Source organism: Notamacropus eugenii, chromosome 4 (assembly GCF_028372415.1).
Source record: "Notamacropus eugenii isolate mMacEug1 chromosome 4, mMacEug1.pri_v2, whole genome shotgun sequence".
NCBI classification, from domain to species: Eukaryota; Metazoa; Chordata; class Mammalia; order Diprotodontia; family Macropodidae; genus Notamacropus; species Notamacropus eugenii.
This window is the reverse complement of record NC_092875.1, coordinates 332,972,256-332,991,242: the sequence shown is the minus strand read 5'-3', so window position 1 is coordinate 332,991,242 and position 18,987 is coordinate 332,972,256. Positions and strand designations below refer to the sequence as shown.

The 18,987-nt window shown below is 38.1% G+C and overlaps 1 protein-coding gene across 4 annotated transcripts in view; it reads left to right on the top strand.

The window, feature by feature from the left end:
* PIK3C3 (phosphatidylinositol 3-kinase catalytic subunit type 3) overlaps positions 1-18,987 on the top strand; it is a 199,007-nt gene that overhangs the window by 63,728 nt on the left and 116,292 nt on the right. For all 4 annotated transcript variants that reach the window (XR_011966213.1, XM_072605264.1, XM_072605266.1 and 1 more), the window contains 2 exons: positions 279-346; positions 17,946-18,051. Coding sequence is in view for 3 of the 4 variants with exons in the window: in XM_072605264.1 (XP_072461365.1) it covers positions 279-346; positions 17,946-18,051 (174 nt within the window). In the remaining variant the exon portion in view is untranslated. The remainder of the gene's footprint in view (positions 1-278; positions 347-17,945; positions 18,052-18,987) is intronic.

The window sequence follows — 18,987 nt, the reverse complement described above, 5'->3', positions numbered from 1 at the left end:
TCTTTTGAAAAAGTGTAAATTAACCATTAGATTATAATTCTGCATTTGATCATCAGAATATGTTTACGTGTTTTGCCTGGATATTTAAAATATGGTCGGTCTTCTTGAAAATATGGTCTTGGATGTATTCTTTATTAAGGGTAAAGGTTTTATAATGTACTGTCAGATCTGTAGAGGGGAACTGTCAGGTAAACATGGAGTATCTCTTTTTATTCCTCAGTTAGTAGCAATAAGTAGATGACAAGATGAAATCATGTTTTTCTTTTTGTTTCTTTCAGCAAGATCTCTGCACTTTCTTGATATCAAGAGCCTGCAAAAATTCTACATTGGCTAACTATTTATATTGGTATGTGAAAATAAGTTTGGTGTTTTTCATATTGTGACTTTTCAGGGTCATTTTTTCCCACTGCTTGATATAAAATATGTCCAGAATGTGTGTACTATAAAGTGAATTATGCAATCTAAAAAGAAAAAAAGGTATGTATAGTCATTACAAATCCCTGTCACCTCTGCATATAAGGATATGTCCAGTTTTACCCTTTATCTCTGACTTTTCAGCATGCATAATTGTTTCCTTTCTGCAGTTAGGTTTCCCTCTTTTAAAAAGTGATACCAGTTGTTTATACCATTTTACAAGGAGTGAGTTATCACCTGCCAAAATACGCTTTATTCTCTTGAAATATTGATTGCTGAATTTTGAGGGTAGGAGAAATCTCAGATACTACAATACCTTTCTTAATTTTCCATGGTGCATAGAGGTGATTTGCCTGTAATTATATGGCTACTTAGGGGCAGATACATGACTTCACATTTTAAGTATTGTACATTTGATAAATAGCAAATATATTTAAAGACTGTTATTGATGAAATCATCTTTAGAAATCATCTAGTCAAGTTCCTTCTTTAAAAGACTGAAAAAACAAAACTGAGGTCTTGGAGGTAAAATGATTCGCCCATGGTCCGGTGATAAATTAGTGGCAGATAATAGGTTTAGATCTCAGATTACCCAACTTTCAGTCCTGCCCCTAATTTAAAAACTGTGGCAAATTATTCTAATACAGATTAAAAATCTAAAGCATTTTGTAAGCTGTCACTTAAGAATTCTTTTCTTGGCTTAGGGAAAATGTGGCACTTAAGGTAACATGATACTGAAATTAGTATGATTGATTAGTTATACTTCAGTTAAGATTCTATACAACTGAATATAAATTGTTTTTTGTTTTAAATTTTTTCCTGTACAGTTTTCCTCTTTTTCCTTTCCTTCTTCCTTCAATCTCTCTCTCCCTTGACATCCCAGTGGAAGGCTTTTAGGGTTTCGTGGAGCTGTTTTATTTCTTTCTTTGTTTTTCTCAAGGCAAATGTTAGATTTCTCTAAATGAGTTTGCTATCTTTAGTACAGGACTAAATGTCTATTTTAGCCAAGCCTTTCCTAAGGCTGCATCATTTCTCATCCAGAAAATCTCACCTTTGTTTTTTCTTTATTATTAACTGTTAACAAAAGCACCAATATGTGTTTTGCAGGTGGATTCTAAGATTCATGATTAGGTGCCCGAGTTTTTAGATTTTAGGAGTGTTGAATAGTAGACATTCTCCTTAAACTCTCCAGAGTTCATACTCATTCTGCTTGTTGATAGTAAAATTCCTTTCAGAAGTAACATTTCATATTTTGAGAACTTTAACTTCCAGTAGCACTTTGAAAGGGAATACAGTAGCTTAAAATCACAACAAATTGGATATGACTAATTTCTTTTTATTTTTATTTTTAACTTTTTAAAATTTATTTATTTAACTTTTCAACATTCATTTCCACAAAATTTTGGGTTCCAAATTTTCTCCCCATTTCTCCCCTCCTCCCACCCCAAAACACCAAACATTCTAATTGTCCTATCACCAGTCTGCCCTCTCTTCTATCATCCCTCCCTTCCCTTGTCCCCATCTTCTCTTTTGTCCTATAGGGCAAGATAACTTTCTGTACCCCATTACCTGTATTTCTGTTTTCTAGTTGCAAGAACAATACTCAACAGTTGTTCCTAACACTTTGAGTTCCAACTTCTCCCCATCCCTCCCTCCCCACCCATTCCCTTTGGGAAGGCAGGCAATTCAACATAGGCCATATCTGTGTAGTTTTGCAAATGACTTCCATGATAGTCGTGTTGTGTAAGACTAACTGTAATTCCCTCCATCCTATCCTGCCCCCCATTGCTTCTATTCTCTCTTTTGATCCTGTCTCTCCCCAAGAGTGTTGACTTCAAATTGCTCCCTCCTCCCACTACCTTCCCTTCCATCATCCCCCCCCACCCTGCTTATCCCCTTCTCCCCGAATTTCCTGTATTGTAAGATAGATTTTCATCCCAAAATTAGTGTGCATTTTATTCCTTCCATTAGTCGAATGTGATGAGAGTAAGCTTCATGTTTTTTCTCTCACCTCCCCTCTTTTTCCCTCCACTGAAGTCTTTTACTTGCCTCTTTTATGAGAGATAATTTGCCCCATTCCATTTCTCCCTCTTTCCTCCCAGTATATTTCTCTCACCGCTCAATTTCATTTTTTAAGATATGATCCCATCCCATTCAATTCACCCTGTGCTCGCTCTCTCTCTCTCTCTCTCTCTCTCTCTCTCTCTCTCTCTCTCTCTCTCTCTCTCTGTATACATGTGTATAATCCCACCAGCTACCCAGACACTGAAAAAAGTTTCAAGAGTTACAAATATTGTCTTTCCATGTAGGAATGTAAACAGTTCAACTTTAGTAAGTCCCCCATGATTTCTCCCTGCTGTTTACCTTTTCATGCTTCTCTTGATTCCCATGTTTGAAGGTCAAATTTTCTTTTCAGCTCTGGTCTTTTCATCAAAAATGCTTCAAAGTCCTCTATTTCATTGAAAGACCATTTTTTCCCCTGAAGTACTATACTCAGTTTTGCTGGGTAGGTGATTCTTGGTTTTAGTCCTAGTTTCTTTGACTTCTGGAATATAACATTCCATGCCCCTTGATCCCTCAATGTAGAAGCTTCTAGATCTTGTGCCATCCTGATTGCACTTCCACAGTACTTGAATTGTTTCTCTCCAGCTGCCTGCAATACTCTCTCCCTAACCTGGGAACTTTGGAACTTGGCAACAACGCTCCTAGGAGTTTCTCTTTTTGGATCTCTTTCAGGAGGTCATTGGTGGATTCCTTCAATATTGATTTTGCCCCCTGGTTCTAGAATATCAGGGCAGCCCTCCTTGATAATTTCATGAAAGATGATGTCTAGGCTCCCCTTGATCATGGCTTTCAGGCAATCCCACAATCTTTAAATTGTCTCTCCTGGATCCATTCTTCAGGCCAGTTGCCTTTCCAGTGAGATATTTCACATTATCTTCCATTTCCTCATTCCTCCGGTTTGGTTCTGTGATTTCTTGGCCTCTCATAAAGTCACCAGCCTGCATCTGTTCCATTCTAATTTTTAAAGAACTATTTTCTTCAGTGAGCTCCCAAATCTCCCCTTCCATTTGGCCAATTCTGCTTTTCAAAGCATTCCTCTCCTCACTGGCTTCCTGAACCTCCCTTGCCAATTGAGTCAGCCCATTTTTAAAAGTGTTATTTTCTTCAGCATTTCCTTGGGTCTCCTTCAGCAAGGTTTTCATGCTTTTCCCGCATCCCTCTCATCTCTCCTCCCAGCCTTTTCTCCACCTCTCTAACTTGACTTTCAAAATCCTTTTTGAGCTCCTCCATGGCCTGAGCCCACTGAATATTTATTTTGGATGTTTGGGATACAGAAGGCTTGACCTTTATGTCTTTCCCTGGTGGTAAGCATTGTTCTTCCTCATCCGAAAATATGGGAGGAGATATCTGTTCACCAAGAAAGTAACCTTCTATGGTCTTATTTTTTTCCCCTTTTTTGGGCATTTTCCCAACTAGTTGCCTGACTTCTGGGTCCTTTGTCAAGAGTAGGGTATACTCCGGGGACCTGCAAGATATCAGTTCCTCCAAGGTGGCACAATCAAGCGTGTACTGGTCTGGGCCCTGAGAAGGATTTTTGTGCCTAGAATCTTAGCAGAGTTTCCTCTCCATAGGCACCTGACCTCCAGTTCCACTAAGCTAGCACTGAGGGGTGGGGGATGGGGTGGGGGGGATTCAGTTAAGCTGTGGGGGTAGGGCCACCATTCAGTGCGAGACAGTGACCAGCTCCCTCAGTGCCCCCAGGGGTTTTTACGATTGAGCAATGTTATCAACTAATTTCTTTAGGAGCAAGTTTTGATATGGAGAAGGAAATAGAAAATAAAGAAAGATAGGAGGGGAGAGAGACTGATAGAGTACAGAGAATCTTTTGATATTTATTTGCTAGAATCAGCCAAATATCCATTTTTCTGCTTCTGTCTTATTTACATTATAAAGTCTTCTTTTCCATTTTTATGTTTTTTTTTCTGTTTTCTATATCTCTCTAAAATACTCTGTCTATTTCTACCCTTCTTGCTCCGTTACCCATCTTTTCTTTGGTCTTATTCTCTGTCCTTTTCTCCATCTTTATTTCTATTCCATATACTCAAGGATGCCATAATACTGTATTTAAGCACATTTTGAATTATTTGCTGCATTTAGTGAATAGTTTTTTCTTGTTTCTAAGTAACATTTGTGTTCAACTTTTCACTTACCTTACAAAAAAGCACAAATTTAGTTAACTTGCTCTCCATTTCTTTGTAGTCATTAAGTAATTTTATTTTAATACCTCCTTTCATAGCAAAAAAGTTTCTCATTCTTGCTTTGCCAGAGTTACAGTTTAGTAACCAGACTTTACTTCTGCCTTGTGAGATCTGCACTTTCCTGTGTTTGTTGGCAGTACTGAAGTATTAAAGTGGATGTGATACAGAATTTTAATTGCCTGGATCTTTTTTGGATCCCGATTCTATCTTCTACTGTATTAGCTGTTCCTTCTGACTTAATATCAGCCTTAAATTTTTGTAAGCATATAACTTCCATTCAGTCCTTGTAGCACCTTATTAGAGCTTAGTTTTACATTTTTTTCTTATACAAATTACATGATGTTTTTGAAATTAAGTACCTTTTCATTGAATGTTGAGCAGAAATTAGCAGAAGCATCCTCTACAATAATCTTTAAGCTCTATGAGTTTTACATTTTTTATCTGAAGCATGGAGAGCTTTCCATTCAATCTGAAAGCAACCAAAAGCAGTAGAAAACTCAGTTTATGTAGTCTCCACAAGATTTCTGGAGACTTCTTTTTTCAAGATAATACTGTTTTTTCCTATGTTGATTAAAACAGACAGAGCCACACTTAAAATATACACTCCATCAAATTGATTTTATATTTTTCTGTACATCTCTTGATTTATTCTAGCACAAGGATTTTCTTTCATTTATTTATTTATTTAAGTTTACAACATTCATTTCCACAAAATTTTTGAGTTCCAAATTTTCTCCCCATTTCTCCCCTTCCCCCACCCCAAAACACCGAACATTCTAACTGTCCTTATCACCAGTCTACCCTTCCTTCTAACATCCCTCCCTTCTCTTGTCCCCATCTTCTCTTTTGTTCTGTAGGGCAAGATATCTTTCTATACACCATTACCTGTATTTCTTATTTCCTAGTTTCAAGAACAATACTCAACAGTTGTTCCTAAAACTTTGAGTTCCAACTTCTCTTCATCCGTCCCTCCTTACCCATTACCTTTGGGAAGGCAAACAATTCAATATAGGCCATATCTGTGAAGTTTTGCAAATGGCTTTCATAATAGTCGTGTTGTGTAAGACTAACTATATTTCCCTCCATCCTGTCCTGCCCCCCATTTATTCTATTCTCTTTTGATCCTATCTCTCCCCAAGAGTGTTGACTTCAAATTGCTCCCTCCTCCTATTGCGCTCCCTTCCATCATCCCCCCTACCCTGCTTATCCCCTTCTCCTCCTCTTTCTTGTATAGTGTGCATTTTATTCCTTCCTTTAGTCGTATGTGATGAGAGTACGCTTCATGTTTTTTCTGTCACCTCCCTACTTTGTCCCTCCTCTGAAAAGTCAATTACTTGGCTCTTTTATGAGAGATAATTTGCCCCATTCCATTTCTCCCTTTCTCCTTCCAATATATCTCTCTCACCACTTAATTTCATTTTTTTAAAGATATGATCCCATCCTATTCTATTCACCCTGTGCTCTCTGTCTCTCTCTTTTTGAGTGTGTGTGTGTGTGTGTCTGTGTGTGTGTGTCTGTGTATGTGTAATCCCACCAACTACCTAGATACTGAAAAAAGTTTTCAGGAGTTGCAAATATTGTCTTTCCATGTAGGAATGTAAATAGTTCAACTTTAGTAAGTCCCTTGTGATTTCTCTTTGCTGTTTACCTTTTCATGCTTCTTTTCATTCCTGTGTTTGAAAGTCAAATTTTCTTTTCAGCTCTGGTCTTTTCATCAAGAATGCTTGAAAGTCCTCTATTTCATTGAAAGACCATTTTATCCCTTGAAGTATTATACTCAAGTTTTGCTGGGTAGGTGATTCTTGGTTTTAGTCCTAGTTCCTTTGACTTCTAGAATATCATATTCCACGCCCTTCAATCCCTTAATGTAGAAGCTGCTAGATCTTGTGTTATCCTGACTGTATTTCCACAGTACTGGAATTGTTTCTTTCTAGCTGCTTTCAGTATTTTCTCCTTGATCTGGGAACTCTGGAATTTGGCCACAATGTTCCTAGGAGTTTCTCTTTTTAGATCTCTTTCAGGAGGTGATCGGTGGATTCTTTCAATATTTATTTTGCCCCCTAGTTCTAGAGTATCAGGGCAGTTTTCCGTGATCATTTCATGAAAGATGATGTCTAGGCTCTTTTTTTGATCTTGGCTTTCAGGTAGTCCCATAATTTTTAAATTGTCTCTCCTGGATCTATTTTCCAGGTCAGTTGTTTTTCCAGTGAGATATTTTATATTATCTTCCATTTTTTCATTCTTTTGGTTTTGTTTTGTGATTTCTTTGTTTCTCATAAAGTCCTTAGCCTCCATCTGTTCCACTCTAATTTTTAAAGAACTATTTTCTTCAGTGAGCTTTTGAACCTCCTTTTCCATTTGGCTAATTTTGCTTTTTAAAGCATTCTTCTCCTCATTGGCTTTTTGAACCTCTTTTGCCAGTTGAGTTAGCCTATTTTTCAAGGTGTTATTTTCTTCAGCATTTTTTTGGGTCTCCTTTAGCAAGTTGTTGACTTGCTTTTCATGTTTTTCTTGCATCTCTCTCATTTCTCTTACCAGTTTTTCCTCCACCTCTCTAACTTGATTTTCAAAATCCTTTTTGAGCTCTTCAGTGGCCTGAGACCATGGAATATTTATTTTGGATTTTTGGGGTACAAAATCCTTGACTTTTATGTCTTTCCCTGATGGTAAGCTTTGTTCTTCCTCAACTGAAAGGATGGGAGAAGATATCTGTTCACCAAGAAAGTAACCTTATATAGTCTTAGTTTTTTTTCCCCTTTTTTTGGGCATTTCCTCAGCCAGTTACTTGACTTTTGGGTCCTTTGTCAAGAGTAGGGTATACTCTGGGAATCTGTAAGATTTCAGTTCCTCCAAGGTGGCACAATCAAGCGATACTGGTCTGGACACAGAGAGGGATTTTTATGTTCAGAATCTTAGCAGTTACCCCTCTACAGCCACCTGGCCTCCAGTTCTGCCAAGTCAGTGCTGGGGGCTGATTTTCAGGTAAGCTGGATGAGCAGGGCCACCATTCAGTGTGAGATAAAGATCAGCTCCCTCAGGGCCTCTATACAGCGCTGAGGTAAGACTCAGCTCTTCAGTGCCCCCAGGGGATTTTATGATCCTACAATGTATGCTGGCTGCTGTAGGGGCTACAGTGAGAACTCTTGTCTGGGGGGTGGGGCAGAGCCAAGATGGCGGAGTAGAAAGACACACATACACATAGCTCCGAACCCACAGCCCATAGAACATCTGTAAAAAAGAACTCCCAGCGAATTCTGGAGCAGCAGAGGCCACAGAACGGTGGAGCAGAGGAGATTTCTGTTCCAGAGAGCCCTGCAAGCAAAAGGTCCATTGCGCTGTGGACGCGGAGCTGAGCCCAGCCCTGCCGTGGCCGCGCAGCACCGAGAGGTGCAGATCCGAGCGGGCTTCAGGGACGGAATCTCCAGCGGCCGCGCAGGTCCCTCCACCCACAGGTGATGGGGGTCGGTGAGAGGGTCTCTTTGGTGGGTCAAGAGGGGAGTGGGGTGCCCCCATAACTCAGGCCCCCTCGGAAGGCAGCAGTGGAGGCAGCAGCAGACCTGGGCTCCCCAAGCAGGCAGGAGCCTGGATCCATTGTTGAAGGTCTCTGCATAAACCCCCTGAGGGAACTGAGCCAGAGAGGTGGGCCTGCCCCCACAGAGCAGCTGAACTTAATCTCACACTGACTAGCAGCCCTGCCCCAGCCCAAAGCCCTGAGGCTGGGAAGCAGCATTTGAATGTCAGACCCCAAACACTAGCTGGGCGGATCCGGAAGCAAGGTGGGTGTGGAGAGGACAGTCAGAAGTCAAGTAACTGCATGGGAAAATGCCCAGAAAAGGGAAAAGAAATAAGACTATAGAAGGTTACTTTCTTGGTGAACAGGCATTTCTTCCCTTTATGATGAGGAAGAACAATGCTTACCATCAGGGAAAGACACAGAAGTCAAGGCTTCTGTATCCCAGCCCACTCAATGGGCTCAAGCCATGGAAGAGCTCAAAAAGGATTTTGAAAATCAAGTTAGAGAGGTGGAGGAAAAGCTGGGAAGAGAAATGAGAGACATGCAGTCAAAGCATGAACAGCAGGTCAGCACCCTGCTAAAGGAGACCCAAAAAAATGCTGAAGAAAATAACACCTTGAAAAATAGGCTAACTCAATTGGCATAAGAGGTTCAAAAGCCAATGAGGAGAAGAATGCTTTAAAAAGCAGACTTAGCCAAATGGAAAAGGAGGTTCAAAAGCTCACTGAAGAAAATAGTTCTTTCAAAATTAGAATGGAACAGATGGAGGCTAATGACTTTATGAGAAACCAAGAAATCACAAAACGAAACCAAAAGAATGAAAAAATGGAAGAGAATGTGAAATATCTCATTGGAGAACTGCTGTCTGAGGCCGGAGGTATGGGAATGCCCTTCTCCCATCCTGGACAGCTGAAAAAACCCTGTCACTGACCTTTGGTGCCTGTGGGTTGAGGGATCTGAGGACCCGCTCCTCCGACTGGAGATTCTGCCCCCGAGGTGTCCTCCTCCCAGAGTCACAAAGCTGGGCTGGGCTCCCCTCCCCGTCTGGTGCAACCTATGTTTCCCGTGGGCCTTTTAGGTCACCCTGAGCTGGAAATCTTCTCCACTCTGTTGTTCTCCACTTCTGCTGCTCCAAAATTTGTTGAGAGTCCCTCTCTACAGGTATTTTATGGGCTGTGTGGGGAACCCCTGCGTATGTGTGTCTTTCTACTGTGCCATCTTGGCTCCGCCCCGCTCCTGGAAAGTTCTAGCACAAGGATTCTTAACCTGAGGTCTGTGAAGTTTCTGACTATTTTGTTAACTGTATATCAATATAATTGATTTTTTTGGTAATCTTATATGTTTTATTTTATTCAGTTAAATATATTACTATTCCAAAAATAATAACAATTATAAATCCAAGAATAAGTCCAAGGATGCATAGGCCCTACCACTGCCCAGGTAGGTGTGTCAAAGACCCTGTCAGAGAGGTCTCTTGATAAACAAAAAAGGTTACAAATCCCTCTTCTAGCAGTAGAGAACAAGATGAATCAAGATCAGCAGTTGATAAAGAATGATTTATTTTTTTTGCTCTGTTTAAAATCTGTATAATATGTATTTCTAAGTAAGAACAAATAATTCTTTATTCTTTTGATATTAGATTGTTACCTTTGATACACACTAGAACATTGTTATATGTAATAATTTGGCAAATAATTTTAATTTGGTTCAGAATTGCTGTGTTCTTTTTTTTTACAATAGATTGTAGATAGTACATAATAAACATTTTAGACTACTGTATTATTTCCTCCAGATTATTTTGTATTTACTTTTTCATATATATTGCTTCTTCCAAATAATTTAGAGTTTCTGTTGCAGCTGAAATCTTTAAGGATAGATAGTTATCCAGACAATCCTTTTCAAATGAATAGTGTCAACCTTTTAAACCATGGAAAGGAGTGATAGCCCCCAATCTGTAAAGTGTTAGGCATCAAGAGTTATAAATAGTTTCAGTTTTTATAGTCCTTTCAGTTTGTTGAAATTGCAAATAAACTTTAGACATTTTGGCACTTTTTCTATAACTTCTCAGTCCTTTCAAGGTAATGCAGAGTGTTTGCCTCCCAAAACCTAATTGCCAGGGAACTAGTGGCCTGCTGATGTAATCTTACTGAAAACACTGCCATCAATTTTGTCCACAGTTTGTCTACATCTCTTTTCAACTGACAACCAACATGAGGATACTTTAGAGTAATTTTCAGTGTGTATCTTATTAGAATGCATTGAGAACTGTGAATTATGAACATTTCAGTTCTGACTCTTTAAGTCTTGGGGCACATATATAACTTGGGGCAGCTAAGTGGTGGAGTGCATAGACTACTGTGTTTAAAGTCAGACTCATCTGGACATATCTGTCTCAGAACAGGCTATTTTCATTGGCATGGACTGTGGACTGTCTAGTCAGAAAGGGGAAATAGATGAGAGTTTGAGAATAGATCACAAACCTGGCAGTGAGATTTGATCTAGTATTAATGGCAGACTTCAAGTATTCAGGTGCCTCTTAGAATTTTCTTTTCCAGAAGCAGCTGATAATAACTTTTTGACTTGCCTTAGAGATCATTTATTCTTCTAAAGGTAAAGGGACCAAGAAGAGATTCTGGATCTAATTCTTAAATTAAAAGAGAGAAACTGTTTGCTGGGCTGGAAATGATGAGACCCTTGGGAAGAAGTGAACACTCCATCCTGGAGTTTGTAATAGAAGAGGAAAAAATCTGGACATACTCTGAAATATAATCTAAATTTTAGAAAATCTGATTTCAAAGCGTGCACAGGAAAGATAGGTAGGATCCCATGGAATGGAGAGAGGGATGATTCTGAGGAAATTCTGAGGGAAAAAATGAAAATAATTTTAATGAGGTAGAACAATAGGATTTCCCTGAAGATGCTCAGTGAATTCATCAACTAACTTATATTTTAAAAAGAAACATACAGAAAAATGAAAGCAGGTCCAACAGAGAACAGACGTAAGTGTAGCATGTTCCTTTAAAAACAGTTTCAACAATACTAAATCTCAGAATGGGCTGGGATTGGTAAGGGAGGCTAAGGACAACAAAAAGTTTCCCCATCCCCCCCTGCCCATATTAGGAGAAAAAGAAGAAGCAAAGAAAGAATAAGACAAACATAATTGACCATAGAGAAAGCGCAATTGCTCAATTAATATTTTGCTTATAAATTAGTAATAGAATTAGATGTGTTTAGAACTGGTTGGATGACTGGATTTAGAGTAGTTGTCAATGGTTTAGTGTCACTACTGGAAGATGTCTCCAGTAGAATATTCCAGAGATTTGACCTTGGCCTTATGCTATTTAACTAGGCCACTAGTTCCCTGGCACTTTGGTTTTGGGAGGCAAACACTCTGCATTACCTTGAAAGGACTGAGAAGTTATAGAAAAAGTGTCAAAATGTCTAAAGTTTATTTGCAATTTCAACAAACTGAAAGGACTATAAAAACTGAAACTATTTATAACTCTTGATGCCTAACACTTTACAGATTGAAGGCTATAACTCCCCTCCATGGTTTAAAAGGTTGACACTATTCATTTGAAAAGGATTGTCTAGAAGGTGACCTTTCCACTGAAAATGAAAAAAACAAAAATGACTAATGTGAATTGATACTCAAGATAAGTAAAGAAATAGAGAATTCAAGTCAATAGGCCCAGATGAACTGCATCCTTGAGTCATTAAAGAATTGGCAGGTGTAGTTGCAGAGCAGCTGTTGGTGATATATTGAGGGTGTGCACATGTGCATGTGTGTATGTGCATGTCTTTTATTAGAGATAGTTGAAAAAAAAGTGAGTGATAGACTACTAGACTGCAGGACAAACATGGTTTTATTACTTAAAAAAGAAAAGAATAAAGTCTGCAAATTACAGGCCTTTGAGTTTGACTTCTGTTTCTGGGAAAATTCTAGAATTGATTATGGTTGGAATACTTCTAGAAAGGGAATCGTAATTAGAAAGAGCCAACAAGGCTCCATCAAGAACAGGCTGGGACAGATTTACTTTGGTCAGGATTACTTAATAGGAGTTGAGAATTCTTGAGATGGAGTTTACTCAGATTTTAGGAAAACTTTTGGTAAAATATTTCATAATGTTCTTATGGAAAAGATGGAAGCTTATAAATTAGTAATAGAATTAGATGTATTTAGAACTGGTTGAATGACTGGATTCAGAGTAGTTGTCAATGGCTTAGTGTCACTATTGAAAGATGTCTCCAGTAGAATATTCCAGAGATTTGACCTTGGCCTTATGCTATTTAACCCGTTATCAATGATAATAGACAGTCTCAGTCTAATAAAGACTCTCATGTGGAAGAGGGATTAGATTTTTCCTCTGTAGTTTCAGAGGTTCAACCAAAAGTAATGTTGCCAAATGGTCACTTTGGATGTGTTATCAGGAAAAAACACTATCATGATATCAGCTGTCCAGAAATGGAACTGGCTGCCTTGAGCAGTAGTAAGTTCCTCTTTCACCCCACACACATACATATACACTCTTAAAGCTAAAATATCACCTGTTGGATAGGTTATATTGGGATTTAGATTGGATAGATAGAATGCCTCTGAGACCCCTACCAATTCTCACCCAGCTCAGCATTATTTTCTGACTCCCATTAACTTCAACCTGTTGATCCTAATCTTTCTCTGTAGCTATCTATTTTTTTGTGAGAGCCTATAAGATATCAGTGACTAATTTGAAAGGTGTTAAAAAATAATTCAATATTTGAGGGGGATTTAGGAATATGGAGATGTTCAAAAGCAGGATGGACTATATCAGGAAGGAGTATTTTGAGAATTGGCTTTTTAGTGACAGGTGAAGATTTGAGAATGTGAAGGGGAGAATATCCAGAGAGACAAGGCTAGAAGGGAAAAATAACTTTTATGGATAATAGAATGGGGGGTTACGTTATGTGATCAGTTGGAAATTGTTCTAGGTTCTCCAGTATCCTGATAGAAAAATGGAGCCTCTGGCAGGTCTTAGTTAGAAAAGGAAAGACCACAAGCCAAAATGTATTAGGGTATATTGGCCCTAGATAAGAGAAAATAGAGGAAAAACTTTTAAGAAATGATGGAGATTGGGGAGAGTGGGAGAAATAGGGCATTTCATTTCTTCTCCTCATACTCTGGCTTCTAAACCCACTGAAGTCTAGGTACTGGCCTTAGATGGTGGGTGAAAAGATGAAGTGCCTGAGGAAACAAGGTTCAAGCCAGTTACTAAGCAATGCATGCCAATTGCTTAACAAATCTAGACCAGCCCCCTCAGCTTTGACACTGGACCCTGAATACAGGGAAAAACAGATTTTTATGCGTTCAAAATAAGCAGATGAGGAGAAATAAAATAAAACAAATAGGACACAAAATTAGGTAATCTGACTTCTAATTGGAGGAAAGATTGGGGACTTTCCAAGTTAGGAGTAGAGTGAATAGGTGTCATTCTCTGAAATCAGAAAAAAAAAAAAAGATATCCCACTACCCGAATCTGTATTCAATCAAAAGAACATGGGAACAACTTGTTAACCAGTACAGGGTCTGTTTTCAGATAAGACATATGAGTTGCTTAAGAGGTATAATTGTGAGAAAACTCCTTGTATCAGTCTTTGGATCTGATTGTGTCTCTGGTCAGCATAATCCACATCCTTAGTTAAGGATCTCTAAGCAGCAGGTAGAAGTGGTCCAGCTTTCCAGCCACAGAGACGAGGTTCAACAATACAATAAAATTTTCTCACAATTCCCACAACTGAATAAATTTTTCTCACAGAACAGAAATTGGACTAGACCCATAATTGATTCGAAAGGGAACTGAGCTAGCTCCTGAATTTCATCACAAGAGGAAGTCTATTTCCCACTACCACTTAATGTTTTAATTCCCTCAATTCTCATGCAGTCGGAAAAGCTTTCCAAAGTTATTAGTGATTTGTTAATTGCCAAATATAATGGCTTTTCCCCAACCCTAATCTTTTTGACCTGCAGATACAGTGGTTCCCCTCTTTATACTATTGATCACTCATTTTTCCTATATACTCTTTCCTCTCTGAATTTTTGACACTGTTCTCTCCTGCTTCTCTGAATTTTTGACACTGTTCTCTCCTGCTTCTCCCATCTCTCCAGCAGTTATTACTCAGTCTCCTTTGTGAAAACTTCATTCAGGTCACACCTCTTAAGCGTTGTTGTCCCTAAGTCTTTTCTTTGCCTCTTTGTTCTTTACTTTCTATCCTGTCTTTGTGAACTTTTGAGTTCTTTCAGTCTTTATTTACCATCCCTATACAGATGATTCCCAGCTCTATGTGTATAGCCTTAATCTTTCTCTCAAGCTTGATTCTCTCACTTCCAATTGCCTTTTCGGCTTCTTAAACTGGACATTCTGGAACTATCTCAGATTAAGCATATCTAGAATAACTCATTAGCTTTCCTCCTAAACCTTCCCAACTTCCTCACTTTTCTAATATGGTCAAGGGCACCACTTTTCCAGTCACCCAGGCATGCAATTTTGGGGTCTTTCCCAGTACTCTCTTTCCCAGTAACCCTACATATGAAATTTGTCATCATATCTTTTCTGTGTTCATGACATATCTGGTATATATCTTATTCTTTCCATTCACACAGCTGCTGCCCTGGTTCAGGCCTTCATAACCTCTCTCCTAGACTATTGCAATAAACTTTTAGCAGTCTCCTGCCTTAAGTCTCTCTCACTCAATTTTGTTTTTCACTAAAGTACCAAAAAGATTTTCCTTACATGCAGATTTGACCATTGCACCTTCATTCTTATTAGTCTCTAATGGTTCCCTTGTACCTCCAGGATCAAATATATTGAAAACAAAACAAAATCCTATTTCGTTCCTTTAACAACCTAACCTCTTTGTAACTTTCCAGTGTTCCTATACTTTACTTCCCTCCATGGACTCTGCAGTCCAGAGACACTGGTCTTCTGGCTGTTCCTCACATAGGACACTACAAACTTCTGACTCCATGCATTTCTACTGGCTACTCTAGCCTCAGATCAAATCTCAGCTTCTTTTGGGGTCCTTCCCAATTTGCCCAGCTGCTCGGGCTTACTCTATGAGATTGTCTTTTATTTACAGTGTATTTAATTTGTGTGTGCATAATTAATTTACATGTCATCTCTCCATCTGAAAGTGAACTCCATTAGTTCAGGAACAGCAATTTATCTTTCTTTGTGTCCCCAGCACAGTTCTTGGTACATAGTAATAAATGCTTGTTGACGGCTAACTTGGAAAATTAATAAGTAAATATTTTAACTGTTTACAGGATTATAATTCATAAAAATAGAGGGAGCAGAAATATGGTATCCAGCATTCAACATTTATTAAGTTATATAGAAGTGCCTGTTCTATAGATATCACGGAGAATTGGATAGAAAGCCATGTCTCTGAATCAAGATGGTTTTCCTTTCAAGTCCTACCTCTCAAACACCCATACACATACTCTCTCTGTCTCTGTCTTGTCTCTCCTCTCTGTCTCTCCCTCTCTCTCTCTCTCCCCCTCTGTCTCTCTCTCCCCCTCTGTCTGTTTGCTCCTGGACAAGCCACTTAACTGCTCCATGCCCCAGCAACTTTCTAAGACTATAAGTTGTAGACTAAATGATAGGCTGCATTGTTAGAGATACTTTTTTCTCTAGAGAGTTTCCTACATGGATCAAATCACATCCAGACTCCCAAAATCCCACTCCCAAATCTAGAATTGTAGTTCACTGAAACCCAGAAAAAATAGGGAATTAACTATATATTAGAACTATGAAACTGGTTGAATAAGGAGAATGTAATTACAAAGTACAAAATATTTTATTTCTCTTATAGACCCTGTGATTTTTTTTCTGGCAAAATTCTAACATGTTATTAGAAAGATGGTTTAGAAAGGAGACAGTTATCATCAAGAGCTAAGATTTGATCATCAAGAAGAGGTCACATAAGGCTAATATAATTTCTTTTTTTGACAGGGTTGCTAGGCTGGTAGATCAGGGAATGCTGTAAATTAAATTAGACCTGCACATCAGCAAGGCATTTGACAGAGTTTATCTTGATAAATTTGTGGTCAGGATGAAGAGATGAGGACTGGATAATAATATTTTAAGTGAGTTCACAGTTGGTTGAATGACCAGGTCTAAAGAATGATGATTAGTGGATTGATGTCATTTTGGGGGGAGGTTTTTAATGGGATGCTCCAGGTGTTTGGCCCTGATTTCGTTTTATTCATCATTTTTAATCAATGACTTGGTTGCCAGGCTATCAAATTTGAGTATCTCACACAGCTAAAAGTTATAACCAGGATTTTTTATTTCAAAATTAGGATCCCAAAAGACTTTGAGAGGCTAGTATATGGGCCAAATTTAAAAAGTTGACATTTAATAAACATAAAACAATTTACTTGAATTTAAAAATTCAACTATTTAAATATAGAGGGGAGAAAATAGTAAATAATAGTGTGAAAGAAAACTAGAAAACTTGTAATCTGCAAGTTCAGTGTGACAGGAATCACATGGTAGCCACAAAAGTTAAATTGTTTTAGGCAGCATTAATAAAGGCATAGTGTCTAGAATGAGAGATCATAGTGACAGAGTATATACAGTCTGTTGTGGTTAGACCACCTGTGGCACATTTGCCTCAGTTCTGGTGCCATATAAAATCAGTTGAGTGAACTGCGCGGGTGTTTAGTTTGGAGAAGAGACACTATGGGAGACATGACAGAATGTTTTATGAATCTAAAACTGTCATAGGGGAGAGCAATGATATTTGGGCTTTTAGATCTCAGGATAAAACTAAGAGTAGTAGCTGAATGTTGTAGAGTGGGAGATTTTGACCGGTTATAATGAAAAACTTTCCATATATCATCCAAAATAACAGAACCCAATGTTATCCTTTCATTAAAAAACAATTCAAAAGAGCTATATTGGTAAGAGTTTAGAATTATAGGATTATGGATTCCAGTCCTAGCTCTGCCTCCAATACCTTTATTACTTTGTGCAAATCACTAACCTTTCATTTTCACATTGTTCTGTAAGATGGGAAGGATAATCCTTATCCTTCTACTTGCTGAATTTTTTGGTGTTTCAGGTGAAATGATTGGCATACCACGCTTTCATAAAGCATGATATACAGATTTAAGGTATCTCTATCAAAGTACTTCTTAGCAAAAGTGATATGTCACTGAATTAATTTTTCATCAGTCAGATAGTATTCTTAGTTTTCTTTGTTTGCTTATTTGTTCAAATCTGATTTCCTTGTTTTTTAAGGCATTCTGATTTCATTGTTATGATGGACTTTGAGTGTGTGTGTGTATGTGTGTTTATGTGTATGTATGTGTGTATGCACTATTAAAAGAGGAGGACTCAGTCATTTAGCTTAACAACTTTTCTCCAACTCTTAAAAAATTGCTTGGGGCACTGAGGGGGTTTAATGACTTTTCCTGGTTCCCACTGCCAGGATGTGTAACAGGTAAGGCTTGAGATCAGATCTTCCTGATTTGGAGATTTAGCTTTCTCTTTGTTATGCCACGTTTCCTTTCTTAGCTGTATTGTAAATTTTAGTCATTGTATGTTTGAGAAAAAAGACTGGAATAAAATTATTATGATAATGGCACTAAGAGTAACTGAAAATGATATTGCTCTCTAAGGTTTGCCAAGTGCCTGTCCTCTTACTTGTGCTATATGAGTGAAATCAGCTTCATTTTGATTTTAAACAATAAAAACTATATCTACTTTTTAAAGGTATGTTATAGTGGAATGTGAAGATCAAGATACCCAACAGAGAGACCCCAAAACACATGAAATGTACCTGAATGTAATGAGAAGATTCAGCCAGGCATTACTGAAGGTAACAATAAACTGAGCTTTTTGCTTGAAAATAAGAAAACAAAGAAATATACTCTCCTATGTGTCTTCTTTGATCCCTAATTTTCTGGTTTGTACTACGTTCATTTACGTATGTCTAAATGTGATCTTCCAATTCAGAGTCTTTTTTCTCCTTATTAACTTCTTCTAGCACTTTTCAAAAATACTTGATTTCCTTTTCTAGTTAACATTGATTCTGAAAATCATGTTACTGGTCAGCCAGTAGAGGGTGTGAGAGTAATAAGAAAGAATTGGCTTTTTCTGTTTACACCTACAGCTTTGCTGTAAGATAGTCATGAAGTATACTCATGAAGTCTAGCACTTCATATTTTAAGTACATTTCATTTTAATCTCAAGGTAATTAAAGCTATACATTTCTATTGTGGTATGACACGTCCTGGTAAAGGACCTGGCTAATTGTCAATTCTCCTCTTGATTGATTGACTTTACAGTTCTGAAGTGTTGCCACCTATTTAAATAAAAGTCTTAGCTTCAGTACCTACTCATTCATCATGCCTTTGTTCTTAGCCCAGGTAGAAGTTTTCTCTCCATCTTCCACCTCCCACAGTCTTCCTTTTATTTTACAGAATGTACATGCTGCCTCAGAAGTCTTGGACTTAGATTTTTAGAATACCCACTATAACCGTCATCTTTCTTACCATTTCATTAGCTTCTTGAGGGCAGATACTTTTTTTTGTCTAAGTATTTGCATTTCCCAGATTTCAACCAATTCCTTGTACATAGTAGCTGCTTAATACATTTGTTGAATGAATGTTAACTGAACTATTTTGTGTTACATGAATGTCTACTCTAAGAAGTGTCATTTTTGACAGAAACTAATCTTTATTGAAGATTCAGACAATTTTCAACTTTAGAAGTAACGATGAGACTTTAACTGGAGCCAAGGTTTCTCATTATC